This window comes from Jatropha curcas, chromosome 9, assembly GCF_041381405.1.
Source record: "Jatropha curcas cultivar XTBG-Jc1 chromosome 9, XTBG_Jcur_1.0, whole genome shotgun sequence".
NCBI classification, from domain to species: Eukaryota; Viridiplantae; Streptophyta; class Magnoliopsida; order Malpighiales; family Euphorbiaceae; genus Jatropha; species Jatropha curcas.
In genome coordinates this window covers 6,257,761-6,275,334 of record NC_143159.1, presented here as the reverse complement: position 1 = coordinate 6,275,334, position 17,574 = coordinate 6,257,761, and the positions used below count along the sequence as shown (strand labels likewise).

The window sequence follows — 17,574 nt, the reverse complement described above, 5'->3', positions numbered from 1 at the left end:
TTAATCGAAGAGTTCGGTAACATGGCTTTTAGAGGTTGAAGGTTTAGCTTTTAATTAAAATTTGTTGACAATCATACTCATTATTTTTTTTCCTCCAAATTTTAACTAATTAAACAACTAATGTTCTTTTTGCCGCTTTATGTTGCTATGTTTACCAGAACACTTATAATTAAAAACGTTATATTAACAGCTATCAGCTAATAGCTAACAACTAATAAAACAGTTAATATTGCCGACTAAACCCTAAGTTTTAAGAAAGTTTTATGCATAGGATGGGGGTGAATGTTGAGATGGCAATTCCTACCAGTAGAATAGTATAAGGAGCAGCTTTTGCTTCTCTTCTTTCCTGCAGACCCCAAGTACAAGGGGTTCATTGGCAGTGTAAACAATAATGAGGGAACTTTCTTCTTATTTTCAAACACAAATAGTTGAAGAAAACATCTCAGCAACTATAATTCTTGGGTACACATGATTCTTGGTTCATATAACATACAGTGCACTATAATGAAATGATACAGAATGTAATTAAAGATATTTTTGTTCCAAGAATTTAAACAAAAACGTTCCATATCTATCAAGAAAACTCTGTACTGTAACAGCTAATTTCCTCTGAGCAGAAAAGTATAGTAATTATAAAATATTGAATAACAAGTGTTCGAACAAAAAAAAAAAAAAAAAGAAAGAATTCTAATAAATGTCACTTTACCAGCTATGATAAAAGGAGAACTAAATTACTGGACATTTTGACTGCCACTAAATGGACCTCCCTTTTGGTTTAGAGCAACATGAACAGCCTTGGCTGCTGCAACAGCAGAATCTCCTCTCTTGACAATTTTCTCAAGTTCTCCAACTTTCTCAGACAGCATTCCGACATTTGAGTTGGTCAACTGGACCAACTCGCTTGCAGTTTCCAGAGCAGTGCATAACTAGAATATTTGGGAAAAAAGGATTAACAAGGTTATGGATTCAGAATATCAATACCGTACCAGATACTTGCCATCTACCTTCTCATGAAACATGCTGCATTTGCTGTAGTAATGAATTTGTGGTAGATGTTGCAATAGCATTGCATTATGTACTTCAAAACATAAGCCAACAGGAGATGACATGTGTGGGCATGCTTACAATTAATACAGACATGCTTCCCAGAAAAATGTTTAACATACTAAATATTGAGGCAGAGCAAGTCTCCATATCACATGCATACTTAGATATTTATCACCCTACCTTTAGAGTCAGACCTGTCCATGAATTATCTTTTCCTGCAAATGCCTCATTCAATTGGCTGTAGTTTTCCTGAAGCAAGATAGCGAAAGTTAGTTGAGGAGCTCTTGTAGATGCACCCTAGGTTGATCTAATAGCACAAGTAGCTGAATTACGCCCAAATTTTCATATGCAAGTTTGAATTATAAATAAAGTCCTCCACAAGGGAATCTATCAGTGAGGTCAAATTATCTTGTTAGTTCGGTAGATATAATCAAAGAAATTCTATACAGAGCATACTATCTTGCCCCCAAAACGCCACTACCCAGTAGCATCCACCAAGTCTTGGGAGGGGAAATCCTCTAGCATATTGGCACGAAGTGAGTACTCCCATATCAATAACCCAAGCATGCACTCTAGCGTAATTCCTGCATTAACTTAATGACAAAGGTAAGGCTAACTAGGAGTGGAAGCCAGGATTCAAGCTTCACCATTAACAATCTCTTTGCTACCCAATACCAATAATCCACCCTAGTATCTGCAAACCTAAGAAGTTATTGCACTAGAAATGGCAGATTCTTAATCTTATGCTTTTAAACGTAATTGTGGCTATCCTTAAGCTAATTCAGTTTTCTTGTTTGAATTAGATTACCCATCAATAAAAAATAGAAGTATTGTAGACAACATCTCAAATTACACTAGGCATACTACATACTAAAGACAAGATCAAATTAAATCAATTAGAACGAAATTACTTAAGGCCAACTGTTGCAGCAGAACAATTCAATGAAAACTTTCCAGAGCAGACAATTAGGTCAAAATAGTGATTGCATATGGGATTTATTAGATGATTGAATGCAATTGAAGAGAGAAAAAAGAAAACCTGGAAGAGCTTGGTAAGATCCAAGGAAGATTGAAGGGTATTGTTAGAATCAAGAACTGAAGCTGAAGAAGGGGAGGCTACTTCTTTGTAGGCTTGGTGATGATCAGATGCTTTAACACCATCTTCTTCTTTCTCGCCAAGATCGCTCAACAAATCTCCTATGCACAGCAATGGTCCTCCAACCCCTTTCATCTCTATCTCGCACTCGCACATGTACGCAACGCTTTTTAGTTTTGCATTGTATCCACTAAAACGACATCGTTTTTTTAGCTGCTGTACTTTACAAAAAAAATTACAGAAAAATAGAAATCAAAGTGTAACTGTTTATGCGGGAGCAGAGTTCCCAATTCACATTTTCATTTTTCCTCAAGGGTTCGCCTTCAAGTAGTCTTCTCTTCAGCAGGTGAGCTTCTAAAATATTAGATATTATAATGGGTGTTCAGCAGTTTTTCTTGCCTTTTCTTCTTCCATGGATTTTGCGGATTTTAGGGTTTGTGTTGTCAACAATAATCGAGTTTTTCACTAAATTAGCAAAAAATGGGAACAGGTTTGAAGTGGGTTGCTATTTTCATATCTAGGAATTAGAGGGCAATAATCAGAAATGGCAGGGCAGGAGAATGTTAAACACCTTGAGGATTGCTCGGTTGCCAAGTCAGTTCTTTTTTTTCTTTTTTTCTTTTCATTTTCAATTTTTCCTATTTAAATTTTCGTTTGTTTCTTTTATGTTTTCTGATATGTAGTTTGTTGATTGTCTTGTTTGTGTTAGATAGCTTACTGACTTCTGCATGCACTTATTTATTCGCCTTGTAGGCATTTCGTTTCAGGTGGATGAAATGCTTAGAATCCTATAGAGCCTTGCTATGCTGATATAAAAGAAGGTTTCATGATGTTGTTGCTCTTTTATGTATTAACAACCCTAACCAATCTTTATTTTTGGTGCTAGTAAAATTAATATTCTTGGATACACAAACCAAAACCAAAATCTTTTTTGTGCTAATACATATGATAAATAAATTTTTGTTCTAAATCCTTACTAGAGGCAAAGATTAACTAGATGGGTTTTCTATGTTTCATTCACATTTGCTTGGCCTTGTAGGTTGTATCAGTTGGCATTGTAATTCTTTATCTAGGTTAACCTATGATTTAATCTTGATTAGTTTGCATATTTTGATTTTCTGCTATTGAATTGATATTACAAGTTTTAAGGTACTTCCATATATGTGCTAACAGACTTTGTTGCAAATGCTATTTGGGAAACTTTGAAATTTAAATATCTTGAACCATTTGACTATAAGGTGAACTCAATTTATTCACCTTAATTAAAGACAAGCCCAAATTAACAAGCATGGTTGTGCTTCCATCTTTTAACTATTTAGCAATTCTCTCCTCAACTTCAAGTTTGTTTTCTTGTATGTGTTTCAGAAAGTCATGCCTCTTGACTCTTGAGTCATACTTATGAATGCAACAATTTACAAACGAATAGAATTTATCCCTTTCTTTTTCTCCTCATCTGTTATTCCACATTTATTTATTGTTTGAAATTATAATGTGAGAAGTAATCCATGTTGCTATCTGCAGTGCTTTAGGCACATGGTTCTTCTCGGTAGCAGGAGCTTTGGTAGCAATTCCAGTAGGGATAAAACGGAAATCCTTAGCACCTCTGGTGTTCTTTGGCACCACAGGCACAATGCTTGACATTATCATGGGAATCAGTCAATGTGAAAGAGAACATGCAGAACGCCAAGCAAAGCTGCTGGAAGCACAAAATTCTGCTGCTGAAGCCTCTGTTTCAGAAACAGAATCTGAGTCTTGAATCTCCGAAGCTGGTTTAGGCATGATCTCATTTGGCTTCATTTAAACTTGCTTGACATGGGAGACAAATTTCCTTTGGTCAATTGGTTAATCTTTGTTCTTTCACTTGGTTTGTGATTCAATATTCGGTTTTTTGCCGCCCTACTCTCTCAAGTTGTTTTTCTTTATGTAACTTCGTATTGTGGTGTCAACAAAAAATGTCATGATTGAATAAAACAGAGAGCTTTTTCTGAAGCTGCTCCATTTATGTTTTTTGAGTTATTAAGATAGAAGGTTGACTTGTAGAGCTAAAAATGCTTAGAAATGTCCAAGCGACCAACACTAATATTTAAGTAAAACCTGAAGGAACACAGTTCAAGCATTTCTTTTTCCAAGCACCAAAAAAAAAAAAAAAAAAAATGATATTGTTAAATGTACATTCTTCAACATCAACACTATCTGGTTCTGATGCATGGAATTGACACAGAAACCATTTCAAACTTGCCAGCTTCAATATCCAGATCGGCATTCACACTGACTTCGAATTTCAAGGGACTGTTCTTCCCTGGTAGCAACAGCATTTTTAGAATTATTAACCAAATCAAGTGGAAATTAACATTTTTATTATCAGTTCGTTTCCTCTCATCTGGTGAGCAAGAATCCACGACAGCTTTCCCAGTACCATTAGAAATTCTCTCTCTGTGAGGATCTTTTTGGCTACAGTTTTGACCATGGTTTTGCCCTTTATAGCAGCAGTAGACTCTTTCAGCCTTGATGTTCCCAAACAAGAGCTCTGCAGCCTTGTTTCTCACATATAGCGGCATGTATTCTGATTCATCCCACACATACAACTGCAGGAAGATAATCACAATCAGCAAGAGGATTATCCCAAGATGTCAAAGAACCACCATCTACATTCTATAAGAACTGTTTTACACATTCAAACAAACTGTTTACTGCTTTCATAGTTGAGAGGGAGATATAGAATACAAGAAGGATAAATCATCCTCAAAGAGGATACAAGAAAGACAAATTTGTTTTAAAATATTTCCTGTTTATATTATTAAAGGCAGGAAAATAATAACTTAAAATATAGGCAGGATAGTAATTTCAAATCAGCGTGTGGAAGAAAACACAAAATATAGGCAGGATAGTAATTTCAAGTCAGCGTGTGGAAGAAAACACAATGACGAGAAAACGCCATTTGATAATGGGTAGAATAAACTCTTCTCAACCTAAAATGAGGTGCTCGTAGCATTTAAAATTTTAAACAATAAAATGTAGGTAAGGTAAGGTATATTAAAGAAAAAAAGAACCAGAAAATTGATACCATGAAGGGCCTATAGATCAAGCCTGCTACATGAAGGTGATCTGAGCTTTTTGGACAATAGAGCGGAACAGAATTTTGCTTGAACTTAAACCTGTAGCAGTCAAAATCGCGATCAGTAATCAATTTATCGCCAATTCGGCATATGAGTAACTAATTGCAGCAAAGTAGATTTATTCCTTCCTCACCCATTCTCTGAATCCAAAGGATAACCACATAACTGACAGCCAATACAAGTAAAATCTTCCACTATGTTACTATCTTCATTGTTGCTTATTCTCCTGCTAACAAACATCTTTTCTTCCTCATAGTCACCAAGTGCTCTCCAGGTAATTGGTAGAAAAATTTCACCTGCAGATGCATTAACTATTGCTTTACAGGAATTCCTTAGGTGCAATACTTCTGAAAGTAGGAAACAGTCCCGAGATTCACTCTGTTCTGGTACCATCCAGTTCCTTGAGAGCTTCCTCTTCTGCTTTGCAAGATATTTTCAGCAATTACTCATGAATGCACAAAATATATGCCTTCAGTATTAGCTTAATTTATAATGAAATAATACGTCATATGTCGTTTTCAGAAAACTTTATCATCCTATATGGGTAGCTCGTTCCAAGATCATGATCAGAATAACTTGATTCTACAACCTCTTAATTTCCCTTAACAGTCTTCAAACACGCAGAAACTTGAGGGTGAAAATGAGAAATGCAGCATAATTGTGTTATATTTAGAATCGTCCAGAAAATAAAGTACTAAAAATGAGGCAATTCAAATATATATAAGGAAATGAGTTGAAACAACTTAAAAGCACCTTCACAATTATTAGAAGAAAGCTTTCCATCTTTTCAAGCCCAAGTGGGCATTTAGTTTAGTTTAGCTGATAGCTGATTTGTAGCCAAAGGTTCATATGTATTAGAAAGAAAAAAGAATACCTCAATGCCATTTGATCCAATGCTGTCCAGAGCAGAACCAGCTCTCTGAACCCATTTTATAACCTTCACAAGCTTTTCCATTGTTGTTTTCCCAGCTCGACATTGCCCTATTATGTCATCTACACCTACATATATTTATAGAAATTCATTTTATAAGTTGTTGAATAGAGCTTCAAATTATCCAATCTTTCTAAACCCCAAGGTGATAAAAAGGAAAATAAAGCCACCTTTTGAGAGCAGCAATTGATAAGGATGGATCAGACACAGTAAAGATGAAAACTGAACAGTTCTAGCCTCAACAACACATCCAAATTTAGTGATTTTGACATCTGCAATTCAAAAAATTAATAACCAAAGTTAATTTCTTAAACTGAAATTTCTCAAGCCGATTGCAGTACCAAATTGGAAATTTTTAAAGGCTAAAATTATCGGAATCAATCGGAGCTTACTTTGCAACAATACGACATCACCGGCAACCGCCGTAGTTGCCATTTGCTTTTGCCACAACGAGACTGAGAAAAACGGTAACGTATCATCACCAACCTGAATGTCTGTCCTGATTACTTCTCCGCCTTTTGATAATTTATACTGCAAAAAAGCCATTTCTCAAAACTACGACCAAAAAGATAAAACATAAATAAACACAGAGACGGACCTGAACGGGATTGCATCGGTGAACAACCACGAGAAGCTGAACAAAGTCGCCGATGTGAGAAGAAGCTTTGGAGAGATCGATCAGTGGTCCGTACCATCCGATTGCCGACGTCATCTCCTCTTGATGTTAAACGTAATGAATTGTGTGGCCTTTTAATTTTGGCGCTTAAAAGAGTTTTCAGTTAGGGACTAAGGAGGAGCATTTACCATTTTATTAGACATTGGTTGAGCGTTCGGTTTGAATCGAACCGAACCAAATCATCCCCAGAATTGAAATAATCCTGATCCAAAGTATCTGTTTTATTGATAAATAGCTGAACCAAAGAACCAAACTGAAAATTGTTACCATTCTAAAGGATCATATTTAACTGAAAAATTAAACCAAAATAACGTTAATTTAATTCCAATTTACAGTTCAAATTAAAGTTTCATGTTTTAAACATGTAATTCAATTATTTCAATGTATCCAATTTTCCTCACAAAAACCCATTCTCAAATCAAGAAATTAATTCAGATTTTTTGACTAACCGAATCAAACCAATACCATCAGTTTCAATTCGATTTGCTCACCCCTCCGACATCCCATGTGTTTACTGCATAATTTATCAATTAAAATAATATTAAAATTTCATAATAGTTGCGCCATGTCAAAAATTTTGAAAAAAAAAAACAATTAGTTTCTTTTCTTTCCATTTCACCTGCAAATGATTGCTGGAAAAATAGGATGTTATTGCTCCTCCTCTCCTAAACAAGAAGGGGAAAAAAAAATTACCTTGTTATTTTCCCCTCATCCAAACATAACCTTCATCTTCCCTATTCAAACAAAAACCAAAAAATTAAAAGAGGCAAAATCCTCAGCGTTTTATTAACTGTTCATAACACGTAAGAAGCAGAACCCAGCCACCCAAAATTAAAAGTTATTGGGCTGCAGAAATTCAAATTACAAGAGAAATAAAAGCTTAAACTCGACCTCGACTCGTCAAACTTCTTAATAACCATTAGAACTGGCCTACAAAAACAAGGGCCAATCCCATGAAGCAGCTTTTGTTAAAAACAGCTACCAGAGCTAAAAGGCCGGTAATATCTACACCTTAAACTAGACGTTTCAACAGTGTTGAGAAAATATAAATGACTCTAAACCAGACTCTCGTTTACTAACTATTTCAACTATACACTACCATGCTTATCTACAACAGAGCTCGTCTTCTTTACAAGCTCTATTACCTTCATTTTCATTACCACATCAGCTCATTCAGTTGCAAATGTAATAAGCTCATATGATAACGTTTAGCCAAAATATGAGCTCATGTATAGCCTTACTCCAATATCAGTGGGTCCATCATTCCCACCAATTGCATGAAGCGCAACAGGAATTGTTGAAAGAAGACGCACGGTAAGGGGGAAAACTAAGGGATCAATTTCAGACTCTGAAATGGGATCTACATGCTGAGATGGCATGTCATTATCATCTAATTGTGTGTTACTGCACTGAATTGCACTCCCTTCAACTGCAGCAGGATCCACCTTCAGGTTGCATGGATTTACAAGCCATGCAACCTCGTTCAATGCCTTGTAATAACCAGGCCCAGCCTTTCTAACTGTGCGTTTGAATGCACATAAACTTAACACCAATGTTGATGTAGCCTCAAACCACTCTACTGTCAAGCCTTCAACTTCATCGTAATATATTCGCCGTTCAATCTGAAACCATATACACAATCATCACCATGGAAAACTAGTACAAGACAACTATATATAACCTAACAACAAAATATACCGAGGAGCAGAAAGCTACTTACAGCAAGTTTTTGAACATAAATGGACATAAACCTCGGCCCCAGACCCAAGACTCTAGCTTCTGAAAATAAAACCTAGAGATAAAATGAAAAATAAATCACCAAGTCCTGAAGAGTAGAGAGAAAAAAAGCAATAAAACAATGGAAAAAGGTACACCACTGCCGGAGGCATCAATGGAGGAAAGAACGCACCTCTTTCTTCTTCAGCAAAACCCACATGTACAGTTTCTCACAGGCATCCTTGACATGCCTGCTAGCTAGCTTTCTCTCATTACAGTAAGCAGCAACATCTGAAAGTAGTTCTGTGCAGGGAACTTTATGTTTAAGTGCTGCAGCTGAAAATGCTTCCCTACCTTCCAAGGATTCAGCCGCATTTTTATCGAAATAAATACCAGTGAAACACCTTGTGACTTCCTCTTTCATGCTTACATTATGCAATATTCTTCTACTTCTCATATACAACTCCTCTGCTTCTACAGCTGCAGCCAATGTCCGATGTACAACAATATCGGGATACCGACGCAATGGTGAAGTAAAATGTGTATAGAGAGGAACAGCAAGTCCATAATGACCCCAATCATTTGTATTATCTTTCATGACACCACTGCAAAAGTAGGTTGCCAATTGCATTGGTCTTGAAGCATAAGACATAAGAATACCATACAACATAGAATCATCCTTGAGCTTTTCCCTGATACGCTCCAATGACCTATGGAAGTGACCAGAGGAAGTGGTGTCCAATTCTAGACCATGCTTGCAACAAAAAGCTTCAAACTCTCTTAGCTTCCGCATATTAGGTTCAGGATGCCTCCGCAATAAAGCACTATCTGGGAAAGCTCTACATATAACTTCAGCAGCTGTCCTATTTGCCAAAAGCATGAACTCCTCGACAAGGAAATTGGAGTCCTTCCGTTCAGAAAACATACTATCATATGGAATTCCATATTCATCAAATAGAAAAACAATTTTGGAACTTTCAAGCTGCAAAGCCCCATCATCAAACCTTTTCTCCCTTAAAGTTTTTGAAATTTCATGGAGACTCTTGACAGATCTAATGACATCTGCCCATTCAAAAGGGCCATGCAACTGTGGCAAGCCATTTCCATAAGTACTAGAAGCATCCTCATCAATCATCCCATCAACCATATACTGAGCATGTTCATATGAAAGCTTGCAACAAGATCGTATGACAGTGCGACCTATCCAACGATCTATCACATCTCCAGCACCATTCAAGTCCCAGAAAATAGAAAAGGCAAGTCTATCTACTCCAGGCTTAAGTGAGCCTAGATTCTCAGAAAGAAGTGGAGGCAACATTGGTAATTTGCGCCGCAACATGTAGACACTTGTTGATCGACTCTGAGCTTCTATGTCTAAGGCCGTATCAGGTAAAACAAAATATGAGACATCAGCAATGTGGACACCAACTCTGAGAGTGCCATTTTGCAGCCTTTCAACTGAGAGAGCATCGTCTAAGTCAGTGGCAGTGGAAGGGTCAATGGTAAATATGCACAAATTTCTAAGATCTCTTCTAATTTTAATTTCCTCTGCTGGCACTTTCCAAGCATCACATGGTAGGCAAGACAGAGATTCAGGAGAAAAATCAGAACAACGAATTGCATTTTCATATAAAATTGCATTGATTTGTGGCTCCATTTCACTACCCCATCCAAAAATATGCGAGACATGGGCTTGTGGAAAAGGACTATCTTCGTCCCAATTATCAATTTGCGCAGCTACCAGCTCCATCTCAACTGTCGGGTCTCCTTCCTCCAACCTTTTCTTGATAGGGTCAGGTAAGCTTTTCATGAGGACCATCATTTTAGGAAATTTTGGATCAGTGGGAGTAAGTTGGATATACTCATGGGCAGAGATTGATAATGAATTTTTGTTCTTTTTTCCATCTTTCTTACAAGCTTCCCTGTAAAATAACCACTGCTTGACATATAGAAAACCAACAATAGCATCTCGACGAGGAGATCTTTCAACAATGGCCACAACTCTACCAGTAGGGCGTTTTGATGGGTATGAATTGATCATGGCACATAGCCTACCCACACCATTCATGACATCATTCTGCCCAGTAGAGCTAAAATGCGAAGAATCTGAAGCAGATGGCTGATGCCCATTAACCAAATTATAACCCACTGGACCATTCCATTCCTGACGAACACCTTCGTCAATACAAGCACCATCCTCACAATGAATTCCTTTCTGAGGAGGGGAGAAACTTCCAGGATTAGTGCACTCATAATCTTCCATTTTACTTTTGTGCTTGTACTCATGGGCTTCTACAGCCAAATTGCTATCTTCCACCGAAGAAAGATTAGTGGATGGCCCATTGGAGCCCTTCATCTTAGTCCAGCATGGCAATGGATCAACTTTGATGACCACAACGTCTCCTTCCACCTACAGATGGAAAAAGTGAAATCAAACAATTAGAAGCCCCACACCATTCAAAAGGGTGATTTAGTACAAATACATATGAATATTGACACTTCTTTTTACAACTGGCAAGTGACACACAACATGAATATTTAATTCAAAACATTAAACATTCCTCGGCGTGAAAGAAAAAATATATCTTGCATCTAACTACAATGCAACTGCTGTTTGCTGTCTAACTACTTAATAAGGTGAAAAGACATAAAAACATCATAAATTGGATAATCACTTAGAACAACTAATCCAGACTTACAGCTCTGTTCTGAGCAGCAATTCCACTGACGAGAACATCCGTGGAAACCCCATCAATTTTGCAATATGCCTGTCAATAGGAACACCATATGCAAAGTTCTAAGCAAGAACTGACAAATTAAGGCAATTGAACAAATTGTACACATTATATATGCAGGATCCTAATACATACCTCAACCTTATTGTGAGCATTCACATGAAATAAGGCCTTAAATGCATCACCTTTCTGTCAAATATAAACATGAACAAATGGATCAGCTAACCTCACCAAATATCTAAATGCAAAAAGATAGCATTAGTATTGAATTAAATATCAAACTAACCTCTAATGCCTCATTAATAGCGTCCGTGGACCAGTACGGAGTAAAAATTTTACCCCTAGCATTACCATCAAACTGATAGAAGGTGAGTGCATCCTTGTTCACGCATGTTTCAAAGGGAACTCCAGCAGCAAAAGGTTCAGGACATGAGTTCGAAAATACTTGTCCACCAAGAGCAGATGGTAATAGGGGTTCCACTTGCTCATGAATGTGCATAATAGGCATGGAATTGAAAGCAACATTTGAGGCTGAGGTCAGCCTATTCTCATCCGGTCCATGAGCATCTAATTCTGGCTGCCTTGATGAAGAGCAACTCATAGATGATGTATGATTTTTCGTTTTGCCACCATTTCCAAAGGAATGTGACAACTCCCCACGTACTTCATTTATTGAACTAGACGCTGTTCTCATGATAATCAAGGTCAAGAAAATAAAACCCAAATCACTTAACTGATAGTTACACATGCATTCGAACAGTGGGAAAAAAAGAAGTGTATGAGATAACGAGAAAAAAAAAAAATGGAAGTGTGCTATCCAAGCCCCGTTCTTTTAAGAATCACCAAACACCTAAAATTCATAATCCTATCCAAAGAAACAAACCAAAATTTTCATACATTACTGAAAGCAAGTATAGATTACTCAGCAAGCAAATCAAAAATGAGTGTAACGACAAAAGCCGACAAGAACATAAAAGGACGAGTGAAAAAATAGAAATCAAAGCTACCAAACCTAATGTTTACAACTAACTCAAAATTTAACAGTTCACGAATAACTGTAATTAACAAGTAAGCTTACAGTAAGGGATCGCTGCCCAAGCTATAAAATTCACTGAAATATCAATAAAAATTTACCTTGATTACGAGAGTTCTGCTTAGATCGACGATTAGATCGCCGCTTATTTTTCTTCTTTTCTCTATCCTCATCTCCACCATCCTCAACCCTCTCAACCACCAGAGACGACGATAACTCAGTAGCGCCCTTCATGATTCCACTCGATAATAAAAATAATTTAACAGAAAACAGAACAAAAAAAAAAAACAATAAATAATAAACAAACTGTAAGTGATAAGACACCAAAAACAGAGGCAACTTCCGATTTTGCAAAAAAAAAAATATCCGGAAGAACCGATATTCAAGGGAAAAATTGAAAAACAAAAAAATAAATAACAAAAACTATCAAAGGCAAAACCAACAACACAAGAAAGGGAAAGGAAGGAGACGGTGATAGGGTTTTATAAGAAGATAGTCTTTTTTAGAGAGAGAAAGTAGTCGGATAAAGAATTAATTAATAATAATAAAAAGGGTAGAGAGAGAGTTGGTGGTGAGAAGTGAAAAAGGGAAAAGAGACGAGATGATTGGTCGGCGAAGACAAGGTGGCGCCGACTATCGATTCTTTTGTCTATTACTCGCTACTACCACAAATACTGCTACCCTTTCTCTCTGCTCTCTTCTCATTTTCTTTCTCTTTCACTTATTTTCTTTTCCTTTTCTTTCCCTTTCTTTTGCTTTCTCTCTCTGAAAGTTGTGTTCTCTTTTTATTATTATTATTATTATTATTATTTATTATTATTTTGATTGTGGAGAGTGGCTGGGGTGGGGTCCTTGGTTCTCGCAACACGTGTCCTTTTAGGACTGGTGGGTGCTAAGTTGCGCCGTAGATACCTGTAGGCAGGGGGTGTTCACGAAACCGCCAAAATCGTACAAATCGATTCAAATCGATCTAAAAACCATGGTTTTAAAACTTGATGGTATCATTTAATTTTGAAAAATTTAAAACCGAATATTTATTTTGGTTTATGGTTTATGTGTGTGACAACTTCTAAATTCGATTCAATTCAATTTTTTTGAATGAGTATTTCTTTTGCATTGATTAATTTATATTGGATAGTAAATTAGGGGGATTAGTTGTACATTTTATAAAAAGTTCAAACGTTAGAGATTTATGAAAAATTAGATATTTATATATGCAAAAAATTATATGGGAGCAAAATTATAGGTTTTTATAATTTTTTTTAGTAATAAATGTAAAAATATGTCAAATTTTAAATTATAGATACATATTTATAAATTGCTTAATTAAAATCTTATTGAATATAAAACTTTTTTTACCATAAAAAATTTAATTTTAATAGCTATTTAAATCACATGTATCTTATAAAAAAAATTATATTAATTTATTTTGCATAATTAGTATAATATTAATATTTTTTTCTTACTAACTAGATAAACGAGGAAGTTTAAGTTTTTTTTCTTTCAAACCGCCAAACTATCAAACCGAATCAAATCAATCTAGACCGCTATTAATTTGAAAATTTTAATTATTTGATTTGATTTTAATTTTTTTCGAGCCGTAACCTTAAATTTGATTCGATTATTATACTATAACCGAACCAAACCTACCACGGACAGCCCTACTTGTAGGTGAGTCGGAACGAGAAAGTGGTGAAATTTCTGCTTTCGTACGTCTACGTAAAAGTCGTCTGGACGGTGGTGTAAATAATTAGAAAAATAAGGTGCACCTGTTTTTATTTTAATTAATTTTTAAAATTGGCATATCATAAATAATTTTTATGTACATTGTACTGAATCTGACAAATATTTTTTTAGTGATATAAATCATAGTTATAAATAATTCAAGTTGCATATGAGCTGTTAAAAGTTGGATTCCAAAAATCCTCGTTAAAGGTTTCGAATTTGTTGAATTTAAATTTATTTATTAAACTCTTTTAAAAAGTGAGCCGGACTCAAATTTATTTTTCTTAAATATAAATATATCTTTATCATGTCAATTCATTTAAAGTCCGATTCATTAATAGTTTTATAATAATAATTAATCGTGATTCTATACTTCGCACATAGATTATTTGAATGTTTATTTTTAATAAATTATATTGTTTTGTCAAAAATTTTTCATTTACATCTTCATTTATAAATTAATAATATATATATATATATATATATTATTCATATATTTAATGTATCTGATTTCATCGGTGAATTATAAATTTTTGGTTAACGTGTAAAATATTTTTAAAAAATATCCATATTCCAAATTTATAATAAAGTAATATGATAAAAACTAGTATTACCATGGTCTAATAACCTCTATTATTAAATAAAATATATGTAAAATAGTGTACTTAAAATCACCCTAACCAAATTTTAATTGCATTACATAAAGTCAAATTTAAAAATAATTTATTTAAAATCGCCCTAATCAACTTTTGATTCTCCATTAATTGCAATAGAACTCGTATTGGTTATACATAAATTTTATTATTATGAAATTTTATTTTTATTTGAATAAATAATATATATTTGAATGAATCTAAATTTATGTTTTGAATAACAAAAAAAAACATTAATATAATGTTAAATTCAAATAATAATTTATTTTAAAATTTTATTTATAAAAAATGAAACTACAGTGAAAACTATGGCTCCGTTTGTTTCCGTAATAATTTGTAGGAAAATAATTTGCTGAAAAATATTTTCATGGAAAATATTTTCCTTGAAAAATATTTTTCAAATGACTTATTTTAAGTTGTTTGGTTGTAATATTGAAAATTAGTTCAAAATATTTAAGTCTTTATCTCATACGGCCATAAAAATATTAATAATAATAATAATTTTATAATTTAAAATCTTTATTGTTAAATTTGAAAAGAATGTAAAAGAAAATATATAAATTATGAAAGCCACCGATAGTCGTGGTGGTGGCTGCCGGTGGTCGGTGGTAAATGTTGACTGGTGGTAGTGACTATGATGATTAATAAATTAAAAAATATGGATTTATAAGGTTTGCCAATGTCCGAAAAAATGTTTTAGTCTCTCGAGAATAAGAAATTTTTTTCCTTTAAAAATGACTATTTTCCTTTGATCAAAAAAATATTTTCCGTTAACTTATTTTCCTGAACCCCAAAACAACGAAAAATTATGAAAAATATTTTTCTGCAAGTTATTTTATGGAAACAAAAGAAGCCTATGTGCAAGTGAATTTTCACATTTATTATTAAGCTCTCAAAATTTGAGATGTAGTAAATTCTAAATTGGCCCCTTAATGGGATAAAGTTAAAGTATATATACAGAATTTCCAGATGGTTGTATTAAGATAATGATTATGAATCATATATTATTTATTAATTTGAATTTATTTAGGAATCTTATATTTTTATTTTCATATATTTTATTATTATATGTTAACATTTATAATTTTATTTTATAGGATGTGGAAATTTTGTTTTAGTCAAACCAAATTATGAAAAAAAAAAAAAAGTATAACATACGCAATTAATTGATTAGAATATTGAAAGAGAGGTTTTTTTTTTATGAACCACCGGTATCTGGACCTTACTATTAGGAACCGACTAAATCCGGTTTGGGGCTTTGTCATAATTAAGACTCTTTGTCATTTGTGTCTAGCTGGGATTGAATCCGATAGCTCTTTTCACATATGCAGCCTATATTACAAATTGAGCCACAACCCGCATATTGAAAAAGGAGATTTTTCAGAAATTGTTTGTTGAATATTCGGGCCTAACCTTCAATTTCAACCCGAACTTTTTGAGTAGTTGCAATTTCACTCTAAATCGATCTTTGTACCCTAGACATCTTGAACTTATCAATATAATTGCAATTATACCAAATTTTACTTTTAAGGTGCAGTTGCACCATAAAAGTGAATTAAACACTCTAAACTTGTCAATTTATTGCAATTGCACCCTAAAAGTAAACAAAAGTCAGAATTTTAATTAAAATAATGTAAAAAGATGGACTCAATACCTAAGTATTTAAACAATAAATAATAAAATAAAACCCAAGTATTCATATAATAAATAAAAAATCAAGATTGAATATTTACTTTTAAAATTGCACCAATTTTAAGATGCAAAAATAATGAATTAGTTATTAATTGAGGTTAGGGTTGATAAATCCAGGATGCGCCTATAAAACTCGATTTAGAGTGAAATTGCAACTACTCAAAAAGTTTGGGGTGAAATTTAAGATTAGGCAGATATTGGGTGTCTAATAGTAATGGCAGCCTTACTTTTATGCTCCGCATATAGTTATCCTTGGGATTTGTTTGGACGAAGATTATTTGAAGGGTTTTGGCGTAACGTTAAGGTAGTACAAAATTTTTAAGTTATTTGAGAAGAAGGGGAGGGTTCGGAACGTAATTTGAGAGGTTATGAAGATTAAAAATGACCATTTTCTATATTACTCATACTATTTAAAATATTCACTACATTTAAATAAAATATAATTATTATTGTTATTATTATTTAAATAAATTTTACTCACTATAAAATTTTTATTTTAATGTATTTAAAATGTAGTTAGGTTTAATTAATATTTCATCTAAAAAATAATTCTAATAAATTTGTACGCGTTATTTATTTTGTTTTTAACCATCTAGTGTCAGAAGTTTATTGGTCCGACTAATCGAGATTCGCATCGGACAGATCCACAAAGAGGACAAAATGCTCTCTTCTGAGTGTTTAAAGAAATACTTTATCCATGGTTCAAATTTGAGACCTCTGATTAAGGAAGAAGAAATCTCTATCATTCCATCTCACTCTTGGGATAATTTATACATTTTAAATAATATATTTTATGAAGAGATATTTTATAATCTTAATATTTAACTTCACTTTATAATAACTTCAAAACAAACAACAAAAGTTGTTAAACCTTTATTTACTTTATCCACACAAATATAAAAGGACCACCTTTACTCCATCTTGGCATATCATGCTTTTACTTTACTTCAATAACTCTTCCTTCAATCCTTCCAAACAACTTAAAGTTTGGTTTCAATCCTTATAAAGATAAGGATAGGATAGTGAAAAATAATTGAAAGCAATTTGTTTGATTTTATCTTTTACTTTATATATATATTTCCTTCCACACATCCTTAATTTTTAAGGCATCAATGAGAGTAGTTCTTATAACTGTTCTTGTTATTAGATTTTAA

General features: G+C 33.8%; 4 protein-coding genes across 8 annotated transcripts; 1 reads left to right on the top strand and 3 right to left on the bottom strand.

The window, feature by feature from the left end:
- Positions 1 to 570: 570 nt before the first annotated feature.
- LOC105638907 (histone-lysine N-methyltransferase) lies at positions 571 to 2,379 on the bottom strand. Its single transcript, XM_012222804.4, has 3 exons — positions 2,087 to 2,379; positions 1,228 to 1,296; positions 571 to 926 (listed from the first exon to the last, which is right to left on the bottom strand). Exons 1-3 carry the CDS (start codon positions 2,297 to 2,299, stop codon positions 732 to 734), a joined length of 477 nt encoding a protein of 158 aa, XP_012078194.1. The 5' UTR covers positions 2,300 to 2,379; the 3' UTR covers positions 571 to 731.
- On the top strand, positions 2,350 to 4,132 carry LOC105638905 (uncharacterized). 3 transcript variants are annotated; one of them, XM_012222801.4, is made up of 3 exons: positions 2,362 to 2,489; positions 2,634 to 2,737; positions 3,665 to 4,132. In XM_012222801.4, exons 2-3 carry the CDS (start codon positions 2,688 to 2,690, stop codon positions 3,897 to 3,899), a joined length of 285 nt encoding a protein of 94 aa, XP_012078191.1. In that variant the 5' UTR covers positions 2,362 to 2,489; positions 2,634 to 2,687; the 3' UTR covers positions 3,900 to 4,132. The 3 variants fall into 3 exon arrangements, with proteins under 3 accessions (XP_012078190.1, XP_012078191.1, XP_012078192.1); XM_012222802.3 differs by having other exon boundaries at positions 2,365 to 2,489; positions 2,665 to 2,737; XM_012222800.4 differs by lacking the exon at positions 2,634 to 2,737 and having other exon boundaries at positions 2,350 to 2,489.
- A 60-nt stretch (positions 4,133 to 4,192) lies between these two features.
- On the bottom strand, positions 4,193 to 7,625 carry LOC105638906 (uncharacterized). 3 transcript variants are annotated; one of them, XM_020681264.3, is made up of 10 exons: positions 7,486 to 7,625; positions 7,316 to 7,380; positions 6,789 to 7,101; positions 6,583 to 6,721; positions 6,361 to 6,462; positions 6,134 to 6,258; positions 5,637 to 5,676; positions 5,393 to 5,555; positions 5,208 to 5,298; positions 4,193 to 4,728 (listed from the first exon to the last, which is right to left on the bottom strand). In XM_020681264.3, exons 3-10 carry the CDS (start codon positions 6,900 to 6,902, stop codon positions 4,333 to 4,335), a joined length of 1,170 nt encoding a protein of 389 aa, XP_020536923.1. In that variant the 5' UTR covers positions 6,903 to 7,101; positions 7,316 to 7,380; positions 7,486 to 7,625; the 3' UTR covers positions 4,193 to 4,332. The 3 variants fall into 3 exon arrangements, with proteins under 3 accessions (XP_020536923.1, XP_012078193.1, XP_089581835.1); XM_012222803.4 differs by having other exon boundaries at positions 5,393 to 5,676; positions 6,789 to 6,907; positions 6,995 to 7,101; XM_089725709.1 differs by having other exon boundaries at positions 5,393 to 5,676; positions 6,789 to 6,907; positions 6,995 to 7,101; positions 7,332 to 7,380.
- Positions 7,624 to 13,128, bottom strand: LOC105638904 (Ribonuclease II/R family protein). Its single transcript, XM_012222799.4, has 7 exons — positions 12,452 to 13,128; positions 11,604 to 12,001; positions 11,453 to 11,506; positions 11,282 to 11,350; positions 8,776 to 10,992; positions 8,587 to 8,658; positions 7,624 to 8,488 (listed from the first exon to the last, which is right to left on the bottom strand). Exons 1-7 carry the CDS (start codon positions 12,582 to 12,584, stop codon positions 8,075 to 8,077), a joined length of 3,357 nt encoding a protein of 1,118 aa, XP_012078189.1. The 5' UTR covers positions 12,585 to 13,128; the 3' UTR covers positions 7,624 to 8,074.
- Positions 13,129 to 17,574: the final 4,446 nt, after the last annotated feature.

What these genes read in the sequence shown, in the direction of transcription:
- LOC105638907 (XM_012222804.4), bottom strand. Translation starts at nt 2,299, where the DNA reads ATGTGCGAGTGCGAGATAGAGATGAAAGGGGTTGGAGGACCATTGCTG. An exon ending in ATCTTACCAAGCTCTTCCAG is followed by an intron (nt 1,297 to 2,086) that starts GTTTTCTTTTTT and finishes ATCTTGCTTCAG; the next exon opens with GAAAACTACAGCCAATTGAA. An exon ending in GGACAGGTCTGACTCTAAAG is followed by an intron (nt 927 to 1,227) that starts GTAGGGTGATAA and finishes CAAATATTCTAG; the next exon opens with TTATGCACTGCTCTGGAAAC.
- LOC105638904 (XM_012222799.4), bottom strand. Translation starts at nt 12,584, where the DNA reads ATGAAGGGCGCTACTGAGTTATCGTCGTCTCTGGTGGTTGAGAGGGTT. An exon ending in GCAGAACTCTCGTAATCAAG is followed by an intron (nt 12,002 to 12,451) that starts GTAAATTTTTAT and finishes TCATGAGAACAG; the next exon opens with CGTCTAGTTCAATAAATGAA. An exon ending in CTATTAATGAGGCATTAGAG is followed by an intron (nt 11,507 to 11,603) that starts GTTAGTTTGATA and finishes TATATTTGACAG; the next exon opens with AAAGGTGATGCATTTAAGGC.
- LOC105638906 (XM_012222803.4), bottom strand. Translation starts at nt 6,902, where the DNA reads ATGACGTCGGCAATCGGATGGTACGGACCACTGATCGATCTCTCCAAA. An exon ending in TGATGTCGTATTGTTGCAAA is followed by an intron (nt 6,463 to 6,582) that starts GTAAGCTCCGAT and finishes TTTGAATTGCAG; the next exon opens with ATGTCAAAATCACTAAATTT. An exon ending in CCTTTGGATTCAGAGAATGG is followed by an intron (nt 5,299 to 5,392) that starts GTGAGGAAGGAA and finishes TGACTGCTACAG; the next exon opens with GTTTAAGTTCAAGCAAAATT.
- LOC105638905 (XM_012222800.4), top strand. Translation starts at nt 2,413, where the DNA reads ATGCGGGAGCAGAGTTCCCAATTCACATTTTCATTTTTCCTCAAGGGT. An exon ending in AGTAGTCTTCTCTTCAGCAG is followed by an intron (nt 2,490 to 3,664) that starts GTGAGCTTCTAA and finishes TGCTATCTGCAG; the next exon opens with TGCTTTAGGCACATGGTTCT.